General features: G+C 40.4%; 1 protein-coding gene across 1 annotated transcript; it reads right to left on the reverse strand.

The window, feature by feature from the left end:
- Nucleotides 1-14363: 14363 nt before the first annotated feature.
- Nucleotides 14364-14876, reverse strand: LOC138890109 (uncharacterized). Its single transcript, XM_070173467.1, has 2 exons — nt 14504-14876; nt 14364-14428 (listed from the first exon to the last, which is right to left on the reverse strand). Exons 1-2 carry the CDS (start codon nt 14874-14876, stop codon nt 14364-14366), a joined length of 438 nt encoding a protein of 145 aa, XP_070029568.1.
- Nucleotides 14877-15571: the final 695 nt, after the last annotated feature.

Below are 15571 nucleotides of genomic sequence, written 5' to 3' on the forward strand. Positions count from 1 at the left end.
CTCTACTGACACCACATGCCCCAAGAATGCCACTGACTCTAGCCAAAACTCACACTTGGAGAACTTAGCATATAGCTTCTGCTCTCACAAGGTCTGAACCACTACTCTCAAATGCTACTCGTGCTTACCCAGGCTACGCGAGTATATCAAGATGTCGTCAATGAAGATGATGACAAAGGAATCGATATAAGTCCTGAACACCCAGTTCATCACGTCCATAAATGCTGCTGGGGCGTTAGTCAAACCAAAGGACATCACCAGAAACTCATAATGGCCATATCTAGTCCGGAATGCAGTCTTCGGAACATTCGAGTCCCGAATCTTCAACTGATAGTAACCCGACCTCAAGTCGATCTTAGAGAACACTCTAGCACCCTATAACTGGTCAAACAAATCATTGATGCGAGACAATGGATACTTGTTCTTGATGGTGACTTTGTTCAACTAGCGGTAATTAACACACATCTGCATAGTCCCATCCTTCTTCTTTAAAAATAACACTGGTGCACCCCAAGGTGATACACTGGGCCTAACAAACCCTTCGCTAAAAACTCCTCAAGATACTCCTTCAAATCATTCAACTCCTTAGGATCCATACGATATGGTGGGATAGATATAGGCTGCGTTCCTGGAGCCAAATCAATACAGAAATCAATATCACGATCCGATGGCATGCCAGGAAGATTAGAAGGAAACACATCAGCAAACTCTCAAACTACCAGAACTGAATTAATCGTCGGAGACTCTGCAGTGGTATCCCAAACGTAAGCCAAATACACCAAACACCCCTTCTCGACCATTTGCCAAGCCTTCAGAAAAGAGATAACCCGACTAGATTTATCAACTGTGGCACCCTTCCACTCTAACCTTGGTAACCCTGGCATCGCTAATGAAATAGTTTTGCCATGGCAATCTAAGACGGCATGATATGGAGATAACCAATCCATGCCCAGGATGACCTCAAAGTCGATCATGTAAAGCAACATGAGATCCGCTCTAGTCTCGAAACCACAGAATGTGACCACACAAGACCGGTAGATCCGATCTACAACCACAGAATCGCCCACAAGGGTAGACATAAGAACAGGAGTGCCCAAAGGCTCAAGGGAATTAACCAGGAAACAAGCAAACAGAGATGATACATATGAATAAGTAGACCCTGAATCAAATAATACCGAAGCATCACTATTGCCGACGGAAATAATACCTGTGATGACGGCATGTGAGGCTAATGCATCTAGCCTGGCCGAAAGGGAGTAGAATTTGGATGGAGCACCAACTGGCTGGCCTCCACCTGACTGAGCAATAGCAAGCTGACCTCTCCCTGCCTGGCCTCCACCTTTAGGATGGCCCCTACCAGTCTGCCATCCACTTCTAGGTGGTGGGGAAGCCGGTGCTGAAATCATAGGCTGCTGACCCTACTGCACTGCCTTGCCCCGAAGTCTAGGGAAGGTCCTCTTCATGTGACCCAGATCTCCACACTCGTAGCACACTCTCGGTACCATAGCTTGCTGCCCTGAAGTATGAGCCTGCTGACCCAAATATCCATTGGAGGAACCCTAGATGGCTGGTGGGCGATATGAACTCTCTGGCACGACACTGAAGTGAGCATTGGAAAAATCCTGATGACCAGAATACCCACCAGAGGAACCCTGAATAACTGGTGGGCGATATGAACTCTCCGGCATCATACTGAAATAAGGTCTCACTGGAGCACCTCGGGGAGGGGGTGGTGGTGTTGAATACGGGGGTCTGCTGGGCTGAGCCCTCCCAAAGTGACCTCTACCCCTAACTGGGGCGCCTCTAAACTCTCCCGAAAATCGGGCCCTCTTGTCCTGCTGAATCTGCTCTCTACCCCTCAGGAGATACCCCTCAATCCTGCGAGCAATCTTTACCACTAGCTGATACTCAGTACCCATCTCCACCTCTCGGGCCATGCTAGCTCGAATACCGGGGTGCAACCCTGTAACAAATCTCTACACTCTCTCTGCATCTGTGGGAAGTATCATAAGTTCATGGCGAGACAACTTAGAAAACCTTGCCTCATAATCGTTCTCAAACATCTGGCCCTGCTCAAGATGCTCAAACTGATACCGCAACTCTTCCATCTTAGAGGGTGGAATATACCTATCCAAGAATAACTGTGTGAACTGACCAAAGTGAGTGGAGGGGAACCTGCTGGCCTGTCAAGAACATAAGGCTGCCACCATCTACGGGCCCTGCCCTCTAGCTGAAAAGTAGTGAAGTCAACCCCATGCGACTCCAATATCCTCATGTTGTGCAGTCTGTCCCTGCACCTATCTATGAAGTCCTGGGCATCCTCCTGACTCTCACCCCCGAAGATAGGAGGGTGAAGTCTAGTCCATCTATCTAAAAACTTCTGTGGGTCACCGTCCGCAGCTAGCATGGGCTGGGCCACCACTACAACAACTGGCTGGGCCCCATCTACGTGTAGTGCACCTGGAGTCTGATACACTGTAGTTGCATGTCCAGGAGCCTGAGCAGTAGGGGTCTGTGCTCCCTTTCCTGCATGTGATGTAGCTGGATCTGCTAGAAATAAACCAGCCAGAAAAATAGAATCCATGAAATGCAGTATACGACCCATGACCTCCTGGAATCCCGGTGCTGTCATAAAGTCAGCCGGGGTAGGCTCAGCTGCGGGCACATCGCCCTGCTCCTCGATGATAGGATCTCCCCCGGGATCTGCTGGTGGTACTAATGGGATAACTCTGGGACGCCCTCGTCCCCTACCTCGGGCCGGTGCCCTCCTCCGGCCTCTGCCTCAGCCTCTAGCAACGGGGGGAGCAACTCTGCCCGGGCTTGGAACATCAGTCGTGCGTGTCCTTACCATCTGTGAGAGAGTAGAAGAAGGAAATTTAGCATAACAAGCATTGCACGATAGGAAATAAATAAAGAGTAGTTTTTCCTAACACCCTGTAGCCTCTCGAAGATAAATACAGATGTCTCCTTACCGATCCGCAAGACTCTATCAGGTTTGCCTATGACATGTGAGACCTACGTAAACCTAGTGCTCTAATACCATATTATCACGACCCATTTCCCTTATAGGTCATGATGGGCCCAACACCATTGTCGGGCAAGCCAACGCGGAAAAAAATACTAAATAAGCTCTCGTTTAGTTTTACCCAAAAACATTAGTTGCAATGATTCCTTAAGTTGAAATAAAACCAGAAATGATCAGTAAATCCAAAAAATATAATCACACAATCCCAAAAATATAGTCTACTAATGTGTGTGCCAAGACCTGGTGTCACAAGTTGTGGGCAACTAGTAGAATACACAAAAGAATCACACTATCATACTGTCCGAAAAAGAATAGACAACAAAAATAGATAAGAGAGACTCCTTCAGGCTGCTGAACGACATGGGAAGGGGAGCAGCTCACCGTAGAAGTCTCGAAATCCGCTCAGGGATGCGCACCAGACTGATAGCTAGATACACCTACCTCTGATCCCATCTAATCTCGAAGTACGATTAAGTACAGAAGCATAGTATGAGTACATAAACAATATGTACCCAATAAGTATCCCATCTAATCTCGAAGAAGTAGAGACGAAAGTTCGACTTGATACTTACGAGGGTCAAATAATATGAGAAAGAATTTATAATAAGCATGGATAGCACAATTAATTAACATGTTATGGCAAGGAATAACAGTTCTTTCTCTAGATAATATCATGGGTATCCATTTATGTTTCAAGGCATATATGAATTTCAGTCCACAGAAAATGCTAAATAAAACATGCGCAAGTAACACCGAGGGACGTACGGCCCGATCCAACATAAAAGTAAATTATGCACTACCGAGGGTCCAACGGCTCGAACCATAAATGCATCTATTACCCCACTCGTAAATCATACGTGCGACGCGGTTAAATATAATAAACTCATCAACAAGCAGACAATAATGTATATATGAGGAGTAGTTATTCACAGGAATACTCAAATTCTCTTTTAAATGATCAAGTAGATAAGGTTCCTCATACTAGTCTCATTTACCTTAATCAACATAATTTATACGAATCCGAATTTATCATCAAGTTACAAGAATATCACATAGAGCATGTTTTTGGGTCCTAGACTACCCAGACTTAACATAATAGTAGCTAGGCACGAACTCTCGTCACCTAGTGCGTACGTAGTCCCCACATATAATGGAAATCAATTCAATTATTATACCTATGGGGACAAATCCCTCTTACATAGTTAGAAAGGAGACTCATCTGGCTCTAAAGTGCACTTCTAACACCAAGAACAAGCCCAAGCCCTCAATTCGGAGCCGAACAATCCCAAACTAGTTAAATGAGGTAGGAACTAGTCAATATAAACTCACAAGATCAAACTCTAGCTATTAAGGCAATTTCCCAACCTTTAACACAAGTTTCCTAGAATTCGACCCCGGGCCCATGTGTCCATATTTCGAAATTTTTCGAAGGAAGTTGTTCTCTATAACCTAAGGATCAATAATATATGATTTCTAATTCATTTCCTAACCAATTTCGGGGTAAAATCTAAGTTTTATTAAAACCCTAGGTCCAGCTCTAAGCCCTTGATTTCACCAAAGCTTTAGGTGTTAATTTACCCAAAACTCGAGTGTTAAACTTAGAAATAAGGTTGATGAACTTAACTCACGATGCTATGTGGAAATCCCTTCTCAAGAGCTCCAAAATCGCTCAATACCCGAGTGCCAAATGGTCAAAAATGGCTGGAGCTCGACATAAATAAAGCTCTCTGCTTCAGCAGTTTCCGCATCTGTGGTCAGGGGACCGCATCTGCGAGAGGAGACTGCATTTGCAGAATTGGCTAAAAGGGCTGGGACCGCTTCTGCGGTCTGGAAGCCGCATGTGTGTGCCACTTCTACGGTTTAGCCTGGCCAGCTCTGGGCCGCATTTACGAGGCGACGACTGCTTCTGCGGTCTCGCACCTGCGGTCGACCAACCGCATGTGCAAATATGATAGAAGCAGATGCTTCAGCACTTCTCCAAATTCCCAACTTTACTCGAGCCTCGTCCGTTTGACGCTCGCGGCTCCCGAGCCCTGCCCGAACATACTGACAAGTCTGAAATCACGAGACGGACCTGCTTGAACCTTCAGAATGCCCGAAACTATGCTAAATCTAAGAATCACCCCCTAAAACCAAATGAATTAAACTTATGAACTTCGAGTTCTTAATTTTCCTCTAACGAGCCGAAATGCCCTTAAACTACTCGGATTGACACCAAATTTTGCGAGCAAGTCTTAAATGTTGTACCGGACCTGTACCGGGCTCTGGAACCAACATGCAAGCTTGATACCCATAGGATCAATCACTAATTGGTTTCTTTAAATCTTTAAAACTTCAGATTAACAATTTCTAATAAAAATTTATTACTCGGGCTAGGGACCTCGGAATTCGATTCCGGGCATACGCCCAGGTTCCATATTTTCCTACGGACCCTCCAGGAAAGTCAAATTATAAATCCGGGTCCGTTTGCTCAGCATGTTGACCAAAGTTAAACTTAGCCTTTTCAGAAAATCCTAAGGAATCAAATGGGCATATTTCACTCCAAATTCTTCCAAATCCCGAACCAACCATCCCCGCAAGTCGTAAATTAGTTAAAGCAAATGAGGGAAGTTTTATTTAAGGGAACGAGGTTCTAAAAGGAAAATGACCTGTCGGGTCATTACATTCTCCACCTCTTAAACAAACGTTCGTCCTTGAATGGACATAGAAAAGTACCTGAGCTGCTGAATAAATGTGGATATCTGCTTCGCATGTCCTCCTCGGACTCCAAAGCCGCCTCCTCAACCGGTTGGCCCTTCACTGGACCCTCACCGCAGAAATTCTATTGGACCTCAGCTGGCAATCCTGTCTATTAATAATGGCAACTGGCTACTCCTCATAACCTAAAGTCTAATCTAGCTGAATAGTACTGAAGTCTAACACATGGAACAAATCGGCATGATACTTCCAAAGCATCGATACATGAAAAATCGGATGAACTCCCAATAAGCTGGGGGTTAAAGAAATCTCATAAGCAACCTCCCCAACACGCCTCAACACCTCAAATGTGCCAATAAACCTCGGGCTCCGCTTGCCCTTCTTCCCGATTCTCATGACACCCTTCAATGCAGAGACTTTCAAGAGGACCTTCTCGCCAACCATAACCAACATGCGAGCCCGATACCCATGGGATCAACCATTAATTAGTTTCTTTAAATCTTTAAAACTTTAGAATAACAATTTCTAATAAAAATTCATTACTCGGGCTAGGTACCTCGGAATTCGATTCCGGGCATACGCCCAGGTCCCATATTTTCCTACGGACCCTCCAGGACCGTCAAATCACAAATCTGATTCCGTTTGCTCAACATGTTGACCAAAGTCAAACTTAGACTTTTAAGAAAATTCTATGGAATAAAATGGGCATATTTCACTCCAAACTCTTCCAAATCCCGAACCAACCATCCCCACAAGTTGTAAATTAATTAAAGCAAGCACGGGAGGTTTTATTTAAGGGAATGAGATTCTAAAAGGCAAAACAACCAGTTGGATCGTTACACCTACTTGATGGGGTAAAGAAAAGATTTAGTAGGTACCAAACTAAGGATGATGGGGACATTTAAGGAGAAAAATTATCACCTATATTTCCTAAAATTGGCTATCCAATTGGAAGTAAGAAAAAGAGAAAAGGAAATATTTTCCTCATGGATCTGCAATTATGTTCTGAGGCACATAGATATGCTCTCTTCAATACTGAGCATGAACAAGTGGAGGCGTTTATCATGTAAGATTAAATATATTATCATCACTTGTATTATAACTTTATTTATTTTATTTTTAAGATTTTTAAATTAATTGATATGGACTGATGATTAAATTTGAAATATATGGCTTTCAAGGAACACAAAAATTTAATTGATAATCGTACTAGATCAAATGCATGGGTAAGAGCAAGAAATCATAGTCGAAACTTTGCCAACTAGTTTAAATAGAAAGTAAAAAGCATTGATGTGACCAATCATTTGCGATGGCTAGTTAAAGGACCTAATACATTGGCCAAATGATATACTGGATATTTTATCAACGGCTACTTGTTTCATACAATGACGCGAGATGCCCCGTTGAAGACTCAAAATAGTGGAGTGACTTTGTCCGTAACAACTGATAGTTTTACTAGTGCTAGGGACCAAAATCCCATTGATGGAGTGGTTCTCTACTATGGAGCTATTTAGGATATCATTGAGATTGATTATTGGGGTCGCTTTAGTGTTGTATTGTTTAGATGTGATTGGTTTCGTAATGAAGTAGATGAATATGGGTTAACTCGGGTATACTTTAATCGATTATGTAGTACTGATGACTCTTTTGTGTTGGCATCTCAAGTACATCATGTTTTATGTGGAGGATCCAATTGAGAAAGATGTTTATTATGCAAGGAATAAAGTCCCTATTGATTTGTATGATTTGGAGGAAGAGAATATTCCTAAGGTTGGGGAGACATTTTGGAGGGAGCCTAATGATGAAGTAGGTCCATTAACTAGATTAGCTGATATTGATTTTAGATGGTCGAGAGAAGATGTAACTCTTGATATTATTGATATGCCAACTGATGCACAACATTCACAAGATACAGTTATGGAAATATCTGAAGAGGAGGATGATTTAGATGATACAGATTTGGATTGGATGGAGGCTGATAATTGAAGAAGAAACTTCTGATTTTTATTTGTATTTTTTATCTTCATTGTGTTCTTTCGAACATTTTTTTGTTCTTGTGTAGGCTCTTGAGTTTTAGTTTGTTTCAGTTTTAAGCTTTTGTAATATGCTAAGTACTTGAAACTATAGTCTGATACGAAGCTAGTTTAATATGTTATAGTTCAAGCATAATTTGTTTCATTCCAAGCTTTTATATTATCCATTGTTGGGGATTTTTTGATTATAAGAAAAAGCATGCCTCTCCCGACCAAGGCCGTGAATGACTATAATGATTGTTGGTTATATGTGTGTGAGAGAAGTGATAGCAAACTTTCCTGTAATAAAACATGTAGGTGTTTCTAGTAATAAAAAATGATTGGGCATTGTCGCGTCCCATTTTTTCCCTCCCCGTTTTACAGGGAAGAAAGGTCCGAGTTTCGACATTTATGAGGGTGATAACTCATTTCCTTTTGAGAATTGGGTATTTTAAAGAGTTGCCACCTAATGGATTATGGTGTATTAGGGAACCTAGAGCGATTAACTCTTGGATTGGTTTGCATTACCAGAGATTTACGGTAAGGGCTCGAAATAACCTCGAGGGGAAGGTGTTAGGAACCCCTCTCAGTCCACAACTGTGGGTCCCAGCCAAACTTGTACTTATGAATTAGTCCTTTAACATGTGATTGAAACACATAATTGTAGATAAAGCATGTTGTACATTGTATGACTCAAATAATAAGACAAAGGATTTGAACAAGTTATATAGAAAAGTTAAGTTTTAGGTAAAGGGCATTTGGGAAGGAGGGGTCCTAGGTTGGTTAGCCTACAGGATCACCCCACACAATGCCCGGTAAACACTCCTTAATGAGAGGCTACACGTAATATTAGTGCGTAGTCATCATATCCATATCGACCTATTCCCACCCCTTAGTGGTTATTAAAGCGAGTGTTGTTTAACGATTTCTATTGCATGCTGTTACCCGTCCCTTCTTAATGGTCCTAGAGGAATTTAGGTCCTCTACCTATAGGCAGTTCTAGATAGACCCTTAGGCTTAAAGGAGAAAATACTAAAGCGACAAGCAAGAAAACATAGGACTCTTAGCAAATAAAAGCAGGAATAACCAAATAAGAGGCTTAGTTTTACCTCCATAGATAAGGCATGGAAACAACACATCTCAAACACAAATAAGGGAAATATTGTTAAACAATATCCTAAGATATGATGGCTAGGCGAATATCAGAACGCATAAGATATGCAGTTTTATTTTATAAACTCAGAAACAAGGGCCCTAATCAGTTTGCCTACTGATTTTTAAAGCCAGTTAATCATTAAGCAGTAAACACAAAGAGGCAGTTTCTAGTTTATAAGAGTTGATTACCTTAGGCTTGCCTAGGCGTGAGATAGTGCACAGTAGTTACCAGAACCATTATGGCAATGAAAGAGTTATTTTACCCTAAAAACATGCTGTTATACGAGTTACAAAATACATGGATTATTACCAGTTTATTTAAAATAGGATAATGAAATGTGAAGCTATTTTTGCATTTTTCATAATCAGTAGTTTACACTAGGTGTGACTGAGCAAGTAAGAATGAGATCCTAATGCATGGTATCTAATATGTGTGTATAAATGCAGAATCATTACAGGATATGCAGAATTCCAAAAGCATGATTTCTAATATGCACGACATGATTGCAGAATTTCCTAATGCAGGATTTCTAAATGCATAAAAAGGTTACAGCATTGTAGAGCATGCTGTCAAATGTGCAGGAGTAGCAGTTTCATTTTATGCCTAGAAACAAAATTTCTAAGTGATAGCAAGAATGTCAACATGAGATGTTTAAATATCATAAATAATAAAAAAACCTAGGGAGAATGGTTTATGATATGCTTTGCACATGTTGGTCCTAAACATTGATTCTATTGCGCATATAGGAAACGTAAACCTAAATCATGGTTTCTTCCCCTTTTATAACATGCATAGCTACCCTCCCATTTTCACTATCAATCCCCAACATCTGTTTACAATAAATTATTACAGACCAATATCGAATGAATTACATAAGTAGATAACAAAAATAAGAAGTTATACTATAGGGAGCCTGGGAGTAGGCCCAAATTTCCAATGTTTCCAATGCCAGATTGCCTCACAACCTTTCACATAATCCGGGTATGTCAGAGTTCCCTAAGGACCTCAAGACATCCCGGGCAGTGCTCACACCTAAATTTCATAGTCATAATTGAGTAAGTGCAGTGTGGAAGGGTCAGCTCTAATGTATCAGAGTTCAAAGGGATCTCATACGGATCCCTAAGCAGTTACACATTAGAGGGGTAGAACTTAAAACCTAAGAGTAGATGTGAAAGTTCTTGAAAAGATCTAAGCAGGGAAACAGTTGGAAAAGGGACTTGTTTGAAATAGTTTTGTAAAAGATAACAGAGCTACTTTTTAAAAGAGAGTAGAGTAGTAAGCAACAGTCCAAACACAACACCCCAAAACAGGTTCATACACAGCCAAAGAACATAGAACCAAGGCAGGTTCAGTAACCACAAACAAGGGTAATGGGATTTGGGGACATATAGAGCATATAGTATATAGGAGCATAGCAGTTCTTGTGGGTGTCTATGGGATTAGGGAGATAACTAGTGGTACCAACATAGTCTGAATTCCAGAACCAATCATAGAATCAAATGTTAAAAATGACAAATCAATTTGCTAAGTACATGCATATCAAAACTAGATAACAAGTAGATTAGCATTCAAAATGGGTAGGGTCACACTAAGACAAACTACCAGGGGACTAGATCTTATTCTAAAATGCCCTAAGGGGGTTAGAATAGCATGCTAGATGAACTAGTAATGTAAACATGCCAGTTACATGTTGAACAACAGAACCATAGATAGAAACAAATTAGAAACATGATGAACTGAAGCAGTAAAAGAAACATATTGGTTTTGGGACTCGAATTGAAATCAATACATACCAGTAAAGAGATAGTAAACACAAAGTGAAGAATAGGAGATCACAATAATTAGCGTTGGCTTGCAGCCGACTAACTTAGAACAATAGTAAGTAATATAGAAAGAGAGCAGAATGTTTTGAGTATGAGAGGGAGATAGTTTTTGAACCAATGTATTCGTGTGTTGTGTTAATGAAAGAGCAGGGTACTTATAGTTTGAAAACAGGTAGAAAATAAGGCAATAATCATAGTTCAGCAATAATTATAGAACTATGTACTAATTAGAATCAAATTAGTATAAGTACTTCCCTTTAATTAAAGAGTTAAATAACAAATAAGGAAAGAAAGCAATGTACAACAAATAAGGACATACATCAAATATAGTAGGTATATAGTAAACAATTAGGGCTAGGTTCATAAGGTTCTAATTAAGGAAATATCATAAGAATCAATTAACAACCTAGTCATCACGTAATAAGGCAATCACAGGAAATCAGTAAAAGGTATCAATCACAGGAGAACAGGGATTTATTTAGAAATAGTACAGATTAGAGGAAATTACCACAAATTTCCATCAACAAACAAAGTAAACATAATATAGGTGGGAGAAGAAAAATCAGAAACCCTAATGAGCTCAAGGAGGTAGAAAATTATAGAAGCTCAGAACATATGCATGAGAAACAGGTATACATACAAATTAGATAAGCAAAGACAGTTTTAGAACCCCGGATTAAAACCAAAATAATTAGGGTTTTCAACATAATGAATCAGATAAAAGAAAAAACTTAAATAAACCGCTTAACCATGGTAGAAATGATATAATAATACTAAACATTAGAGGGAAAGTCATTTTGAAAAGGGGTTAAGAAACCCGAGTTTCGAAAATGAATAGGCGTTATTGAAACATCGGGAAAATTATTAGGAAAACAGTAATGATAACTCAAAATATACTTAGATCTGTGGTAGATCTAAAAAGTCAAGAGACAAGTTAGGGTTTCAAAGAGAGATAACCCAGAAATGGAGAGATTCCGACTTAGAAACCATGTATTTAGCCGAATAATAGAAAAGTCTTACTCAGACGGGCCAATGTGACCGGAGAACGACAAGAATCAGACCATAGGTGTGAGTGAACAACCACTGGTCCCTTGAGGACCTTCGATATGGCAAGAATCCGGTGTGTGGGGGAGCCATGGAGGCTAGGGGTGGTGGTTGAACCACCATTGATACCGGCAAGCCAACTTCCGGCGAGTAGGAGTTGTGGTTATACAAAGAGCTTGAGAGAGAATGAGAGAGTGTAACGGCATAGTGAAAGAGAAAAAATGAGGATTTGGGGGGGGGGTAGCCTATTAGGTTAAATTAGGAAAGGGGGGATCTGGACCGTTGATTAGAATTGATCAATGGTCCAGATTGGACTAGGGATTGGGTCGGATAATATAGGAATTGGGCTTTTGGGTATTGGGCTAATTTAATTGGGGTTTTTGGGCTGGTTTAATTAGGTTAAAATGGAAATGAAATTGGCTATTTGTTAAATACCCAATTAAATTAAATAAAATAATTTACAAAAATAGCTGATAATTGTACAAAATGAATTTCATGCATAGAAATTAGTTTAAAATAATTATTTAGTATTTAAAAATATAAATGATTAATTTTTGGATAAAAATAGTACAAAATCATATGATTGGGCTATAATTACAAAGTTATTGCAATTATAGTCAAAAAGTGCCAATTTTGCTAATTAATGAATAATTTGGTTTAAATAGGACCATAAATAATAAATTAAATCAAGAAATTCTTTTGAAATCACTTGTGATGCAATTATGTAATTATTTATTGGAAATAAAATGCTGTACAAATTAATAAAAATATAGGAAAATTATTGAAAAATACCAATTGCTATTAATGCATGATTTTGAAGGTATATATGCAATTTTAAAATATTTTGGGGAAAAATTGGGTATCAACAACTCTCCCTCTTTACCCGGGAAGGATAAAAGAATTTTTGGGTAATGAAATGATGGCCAATTTGACCGAGCAAAACGGTTCGGGAGATGAGGCCGCACCCTGGCTTCTGAGCTGCCTATATATCCCTAGTTTTATAGGAATCAGGCCATGTGTAGTTCTGGATTCGTCGGCGAAGTATACGGATGAAGTCATTTCAAGAACGGACGCAACATCTATGGCTGGGTGAGTGAAAGAGTTATGAGAATGGTTAGGTTTGATATGGCTGAGAGAACCGGAGCAGGATCGCTCCTGCTGGGATAGCCGTTGCTCGCTGGGTTACCTGCAAATAGAATTAATATAAGCGTATACTGTGCATAATTTAAACATGATGCAGGTTCCCGTTGGAATATGAAAGTTGTCTTCGAATAGTTAGGGATGACGTCCTTAGACCATGATGTCCTGGTCCATGAATTGTTTGAAGGGAGATTCGCAAGCCATGAAATGATGTTCTCGTGCCATGGCAAATGGTGCCTTCCAACCATGACGCCTTTGAATAATGATATGCAAATTTTGAGGGATCCTCAAGCCATGGCATGGTGTCTTCCGGCTATGAGGATGACGTCTTTTAGACTATGACGCCTTTGGATAGATTGGCGATATTTCAGCCCATGACATGCAATAATAGGATGTTAACAAGACAAGGCTTAGTCTTGTGAAATAGAGGGCAGTGCTTCGCCCTATCGAAAAACAAATAAATAGTACTAAAAAAAGAGCAATATTCATGAAAAAAGAGACATCGCTTAGTTCCATGCATAAGGGGAGGCAGTGATTAGCCTCATGCAACTAGTGAGGCAGAGATTAACCTCATTCAATTATGGAGGCAAGGATTAGCCTCATGCAGGTATGGAGGCAAGGATTAGCCTCATGCAAATGTGGAGGCAAGGATTAGCCTCATGCAAGTATGGAAGCAGGGATTATCCTCGTGCAAATATGGAGGCAAGGATTAGCCTCATACAAGTATGGATGCAAGAATTAGCCTCATGCAAGTATTGAGGCAAGGATTAGACTCATTTAAGTATGGAGGCAGGGATTAGCCTCATGCAAATAGAGAGGCAAAGATTAGCCTCATGCAAATAGGGAGGCAGGGATTAGCCTCATGCATATATGGAGGCAAGGATTAGCCTCATGCAAATAGGGAGGCAAAATTTAGCCTCATGCATAGCAAGTAGTAAGTACGAATATGTCTTAGCTGGAGATGTATATTCGGTGTCTGATGGCCTGATTGATAGTAATCTTGCTACGTGCATTTATTTACAGATGTTATCGTTACGCCAGATGTGCCTACGTTCAAAGAAAAAATTGTAAGTTTTGTGAGGGGGAGGTTGGTTCATGCTTCATATTCCGGCCTTCGCTTTGCTCCATTCTGAAAGCCCTTATGAGTCCCCCTACGTAACACCTGACAACTATGGAGATAGAGTTTTTCGAGAATATGCAATTTGCTAAAAAATAGAATTATTTCAGAAATATATTGATATATTTAGATGAACTAGTGACTCTAATACATCACAAAGGCACTGCAACTCTCCTATTTTGGAATTTTGAGGGTCCTCCTCAAAATTCTGCCCTAGTTTCTGATCTTGGGGGAAATGGAAATTTTATTATGATATGAACGAACCCATAAGGCTGCCTACATATCCCCTCTTAAATGGGAATCAGGTCAAGCATAGTTCAATTACATCAAATGAGCAAATGTGAATAATCTAAGCATAGTACCTTTTGACTGCGTCTGAATTGATTGGTTTTGGCCAGACTTCTCTGTCCATTCCTGCAAGTATGAGTACTCCTCCTATTAGTACTTTATGAACCATGTACGAACCTTACCAGTTTGGAGAGAATTTACCTTTGGCTTCATCTTGATGTGAGAAGATTTTCTTCAATACCAGTTGCCCTGGTGCGAAATATCTTGGTTTGACCCTTTTGTTGAAAGCTTTGGACATTCTATTCTGACAATGTTGGCCGTGACATACCGCGTTCATCTTCTTTCTGTCGATAAGGGATAATTGTTCATAGTGACTTCTTATCCACTCTGCATCACCGAGTTCAGTTTCCTGTATGATTCTTAAAGAAGGAATCTCCACCTCGGCTGGGATGATAGCCTCAGTACCATAAACCAGCATGTAAGGAGTTTTCCTGGTTGACGTGCGAACTATGGTGCGGTATCCCAATAATGCAAAAGGTAACTTCTCATGCCATTGCTTGTGGTTCTCCACCATTTTCCTTAGTATCTTCTTGATGTTTTTGTTGGCGATTTCTACGGCTCCATTCATCTAAGGTTTGTAGGCCGTGGAATTATTGTGCTTGATTTTGAAAGTTTCACACATATCATTCATCAGATCACTGTTGATATTGGTGACATTATCAGTAATAATGGATTCAAGAACACTGAGTCGGCAAACAATTCGATCTTTGACAAAATCTGCGACGACTTTCTTGGTTACAGCTCTGTAAGATGTAGCCTCTACCTATTTTTTAAAGTAATCAATGGCTACCAGAATAAACTTGTGTCCGTTTGAAGCAGTGGGCTCAATCGGACCAATAACATCCATTCCCTAGGCGGTGAATGACCAAGGTAAGTTTGTTGTATTGATCTCATTTGGAGGCACTTTTGTCATATCGGCATGCACTTGACATTGAAAGCATTTGCAGACATATTAAATGCAATCCATCTCCATGGTCATCCAAAAGTAACCTGCCTTGAGTATCTTCTTAGCCAAGACAAAACCATTCATGTGTGGGCCACAAGTCCCAACATGCATATCCTTAAGTAGATTAGAAGCTTCCTTTGCGTCGACATACCTTAGTAAACCCAAATTAGGAGTTTTTCTGTACAAGTTCCATCCTCTGTGGAAGAAGTGAATGGACAATCTCCGAAGTGTGTGTTTCTAAGTGTGATTTGCATGCTCCGGGT

Source organism: Nicotiana sylvestris, chromosome 4 (assembly GCF_000393655.2).
Source record: "Nicotiana sylvestris chromosome 4, ASM39365v2, whole genome shotgun sequence".
Lineage (NCBI taxonomy): Eukaryota > Viridiplantae > Streptophyta > Magnoliopsida > Solanales > Solanaceae > Nicotiana > Nicotiana sylvestris.

What these genes read in the sequence shown, in the direction of transcription:
- LOC138890109 (XM_070173467.1), bottom strand. Translation starts at nt 14,876, where the DNA reads ATGGTGGAGAACCACAAGCAATGGCATGAGAAGTTACCTTTTGCATTA. An exon ending in ACATCAAGATGAAGCCAAAG is followed by an intron (nt 14,429 to 14,503) that starts GTAAATTCTCTC and finishes TCATACTTGCAG; the next exon opens with GAATGGACAGAGAAGTCTGG.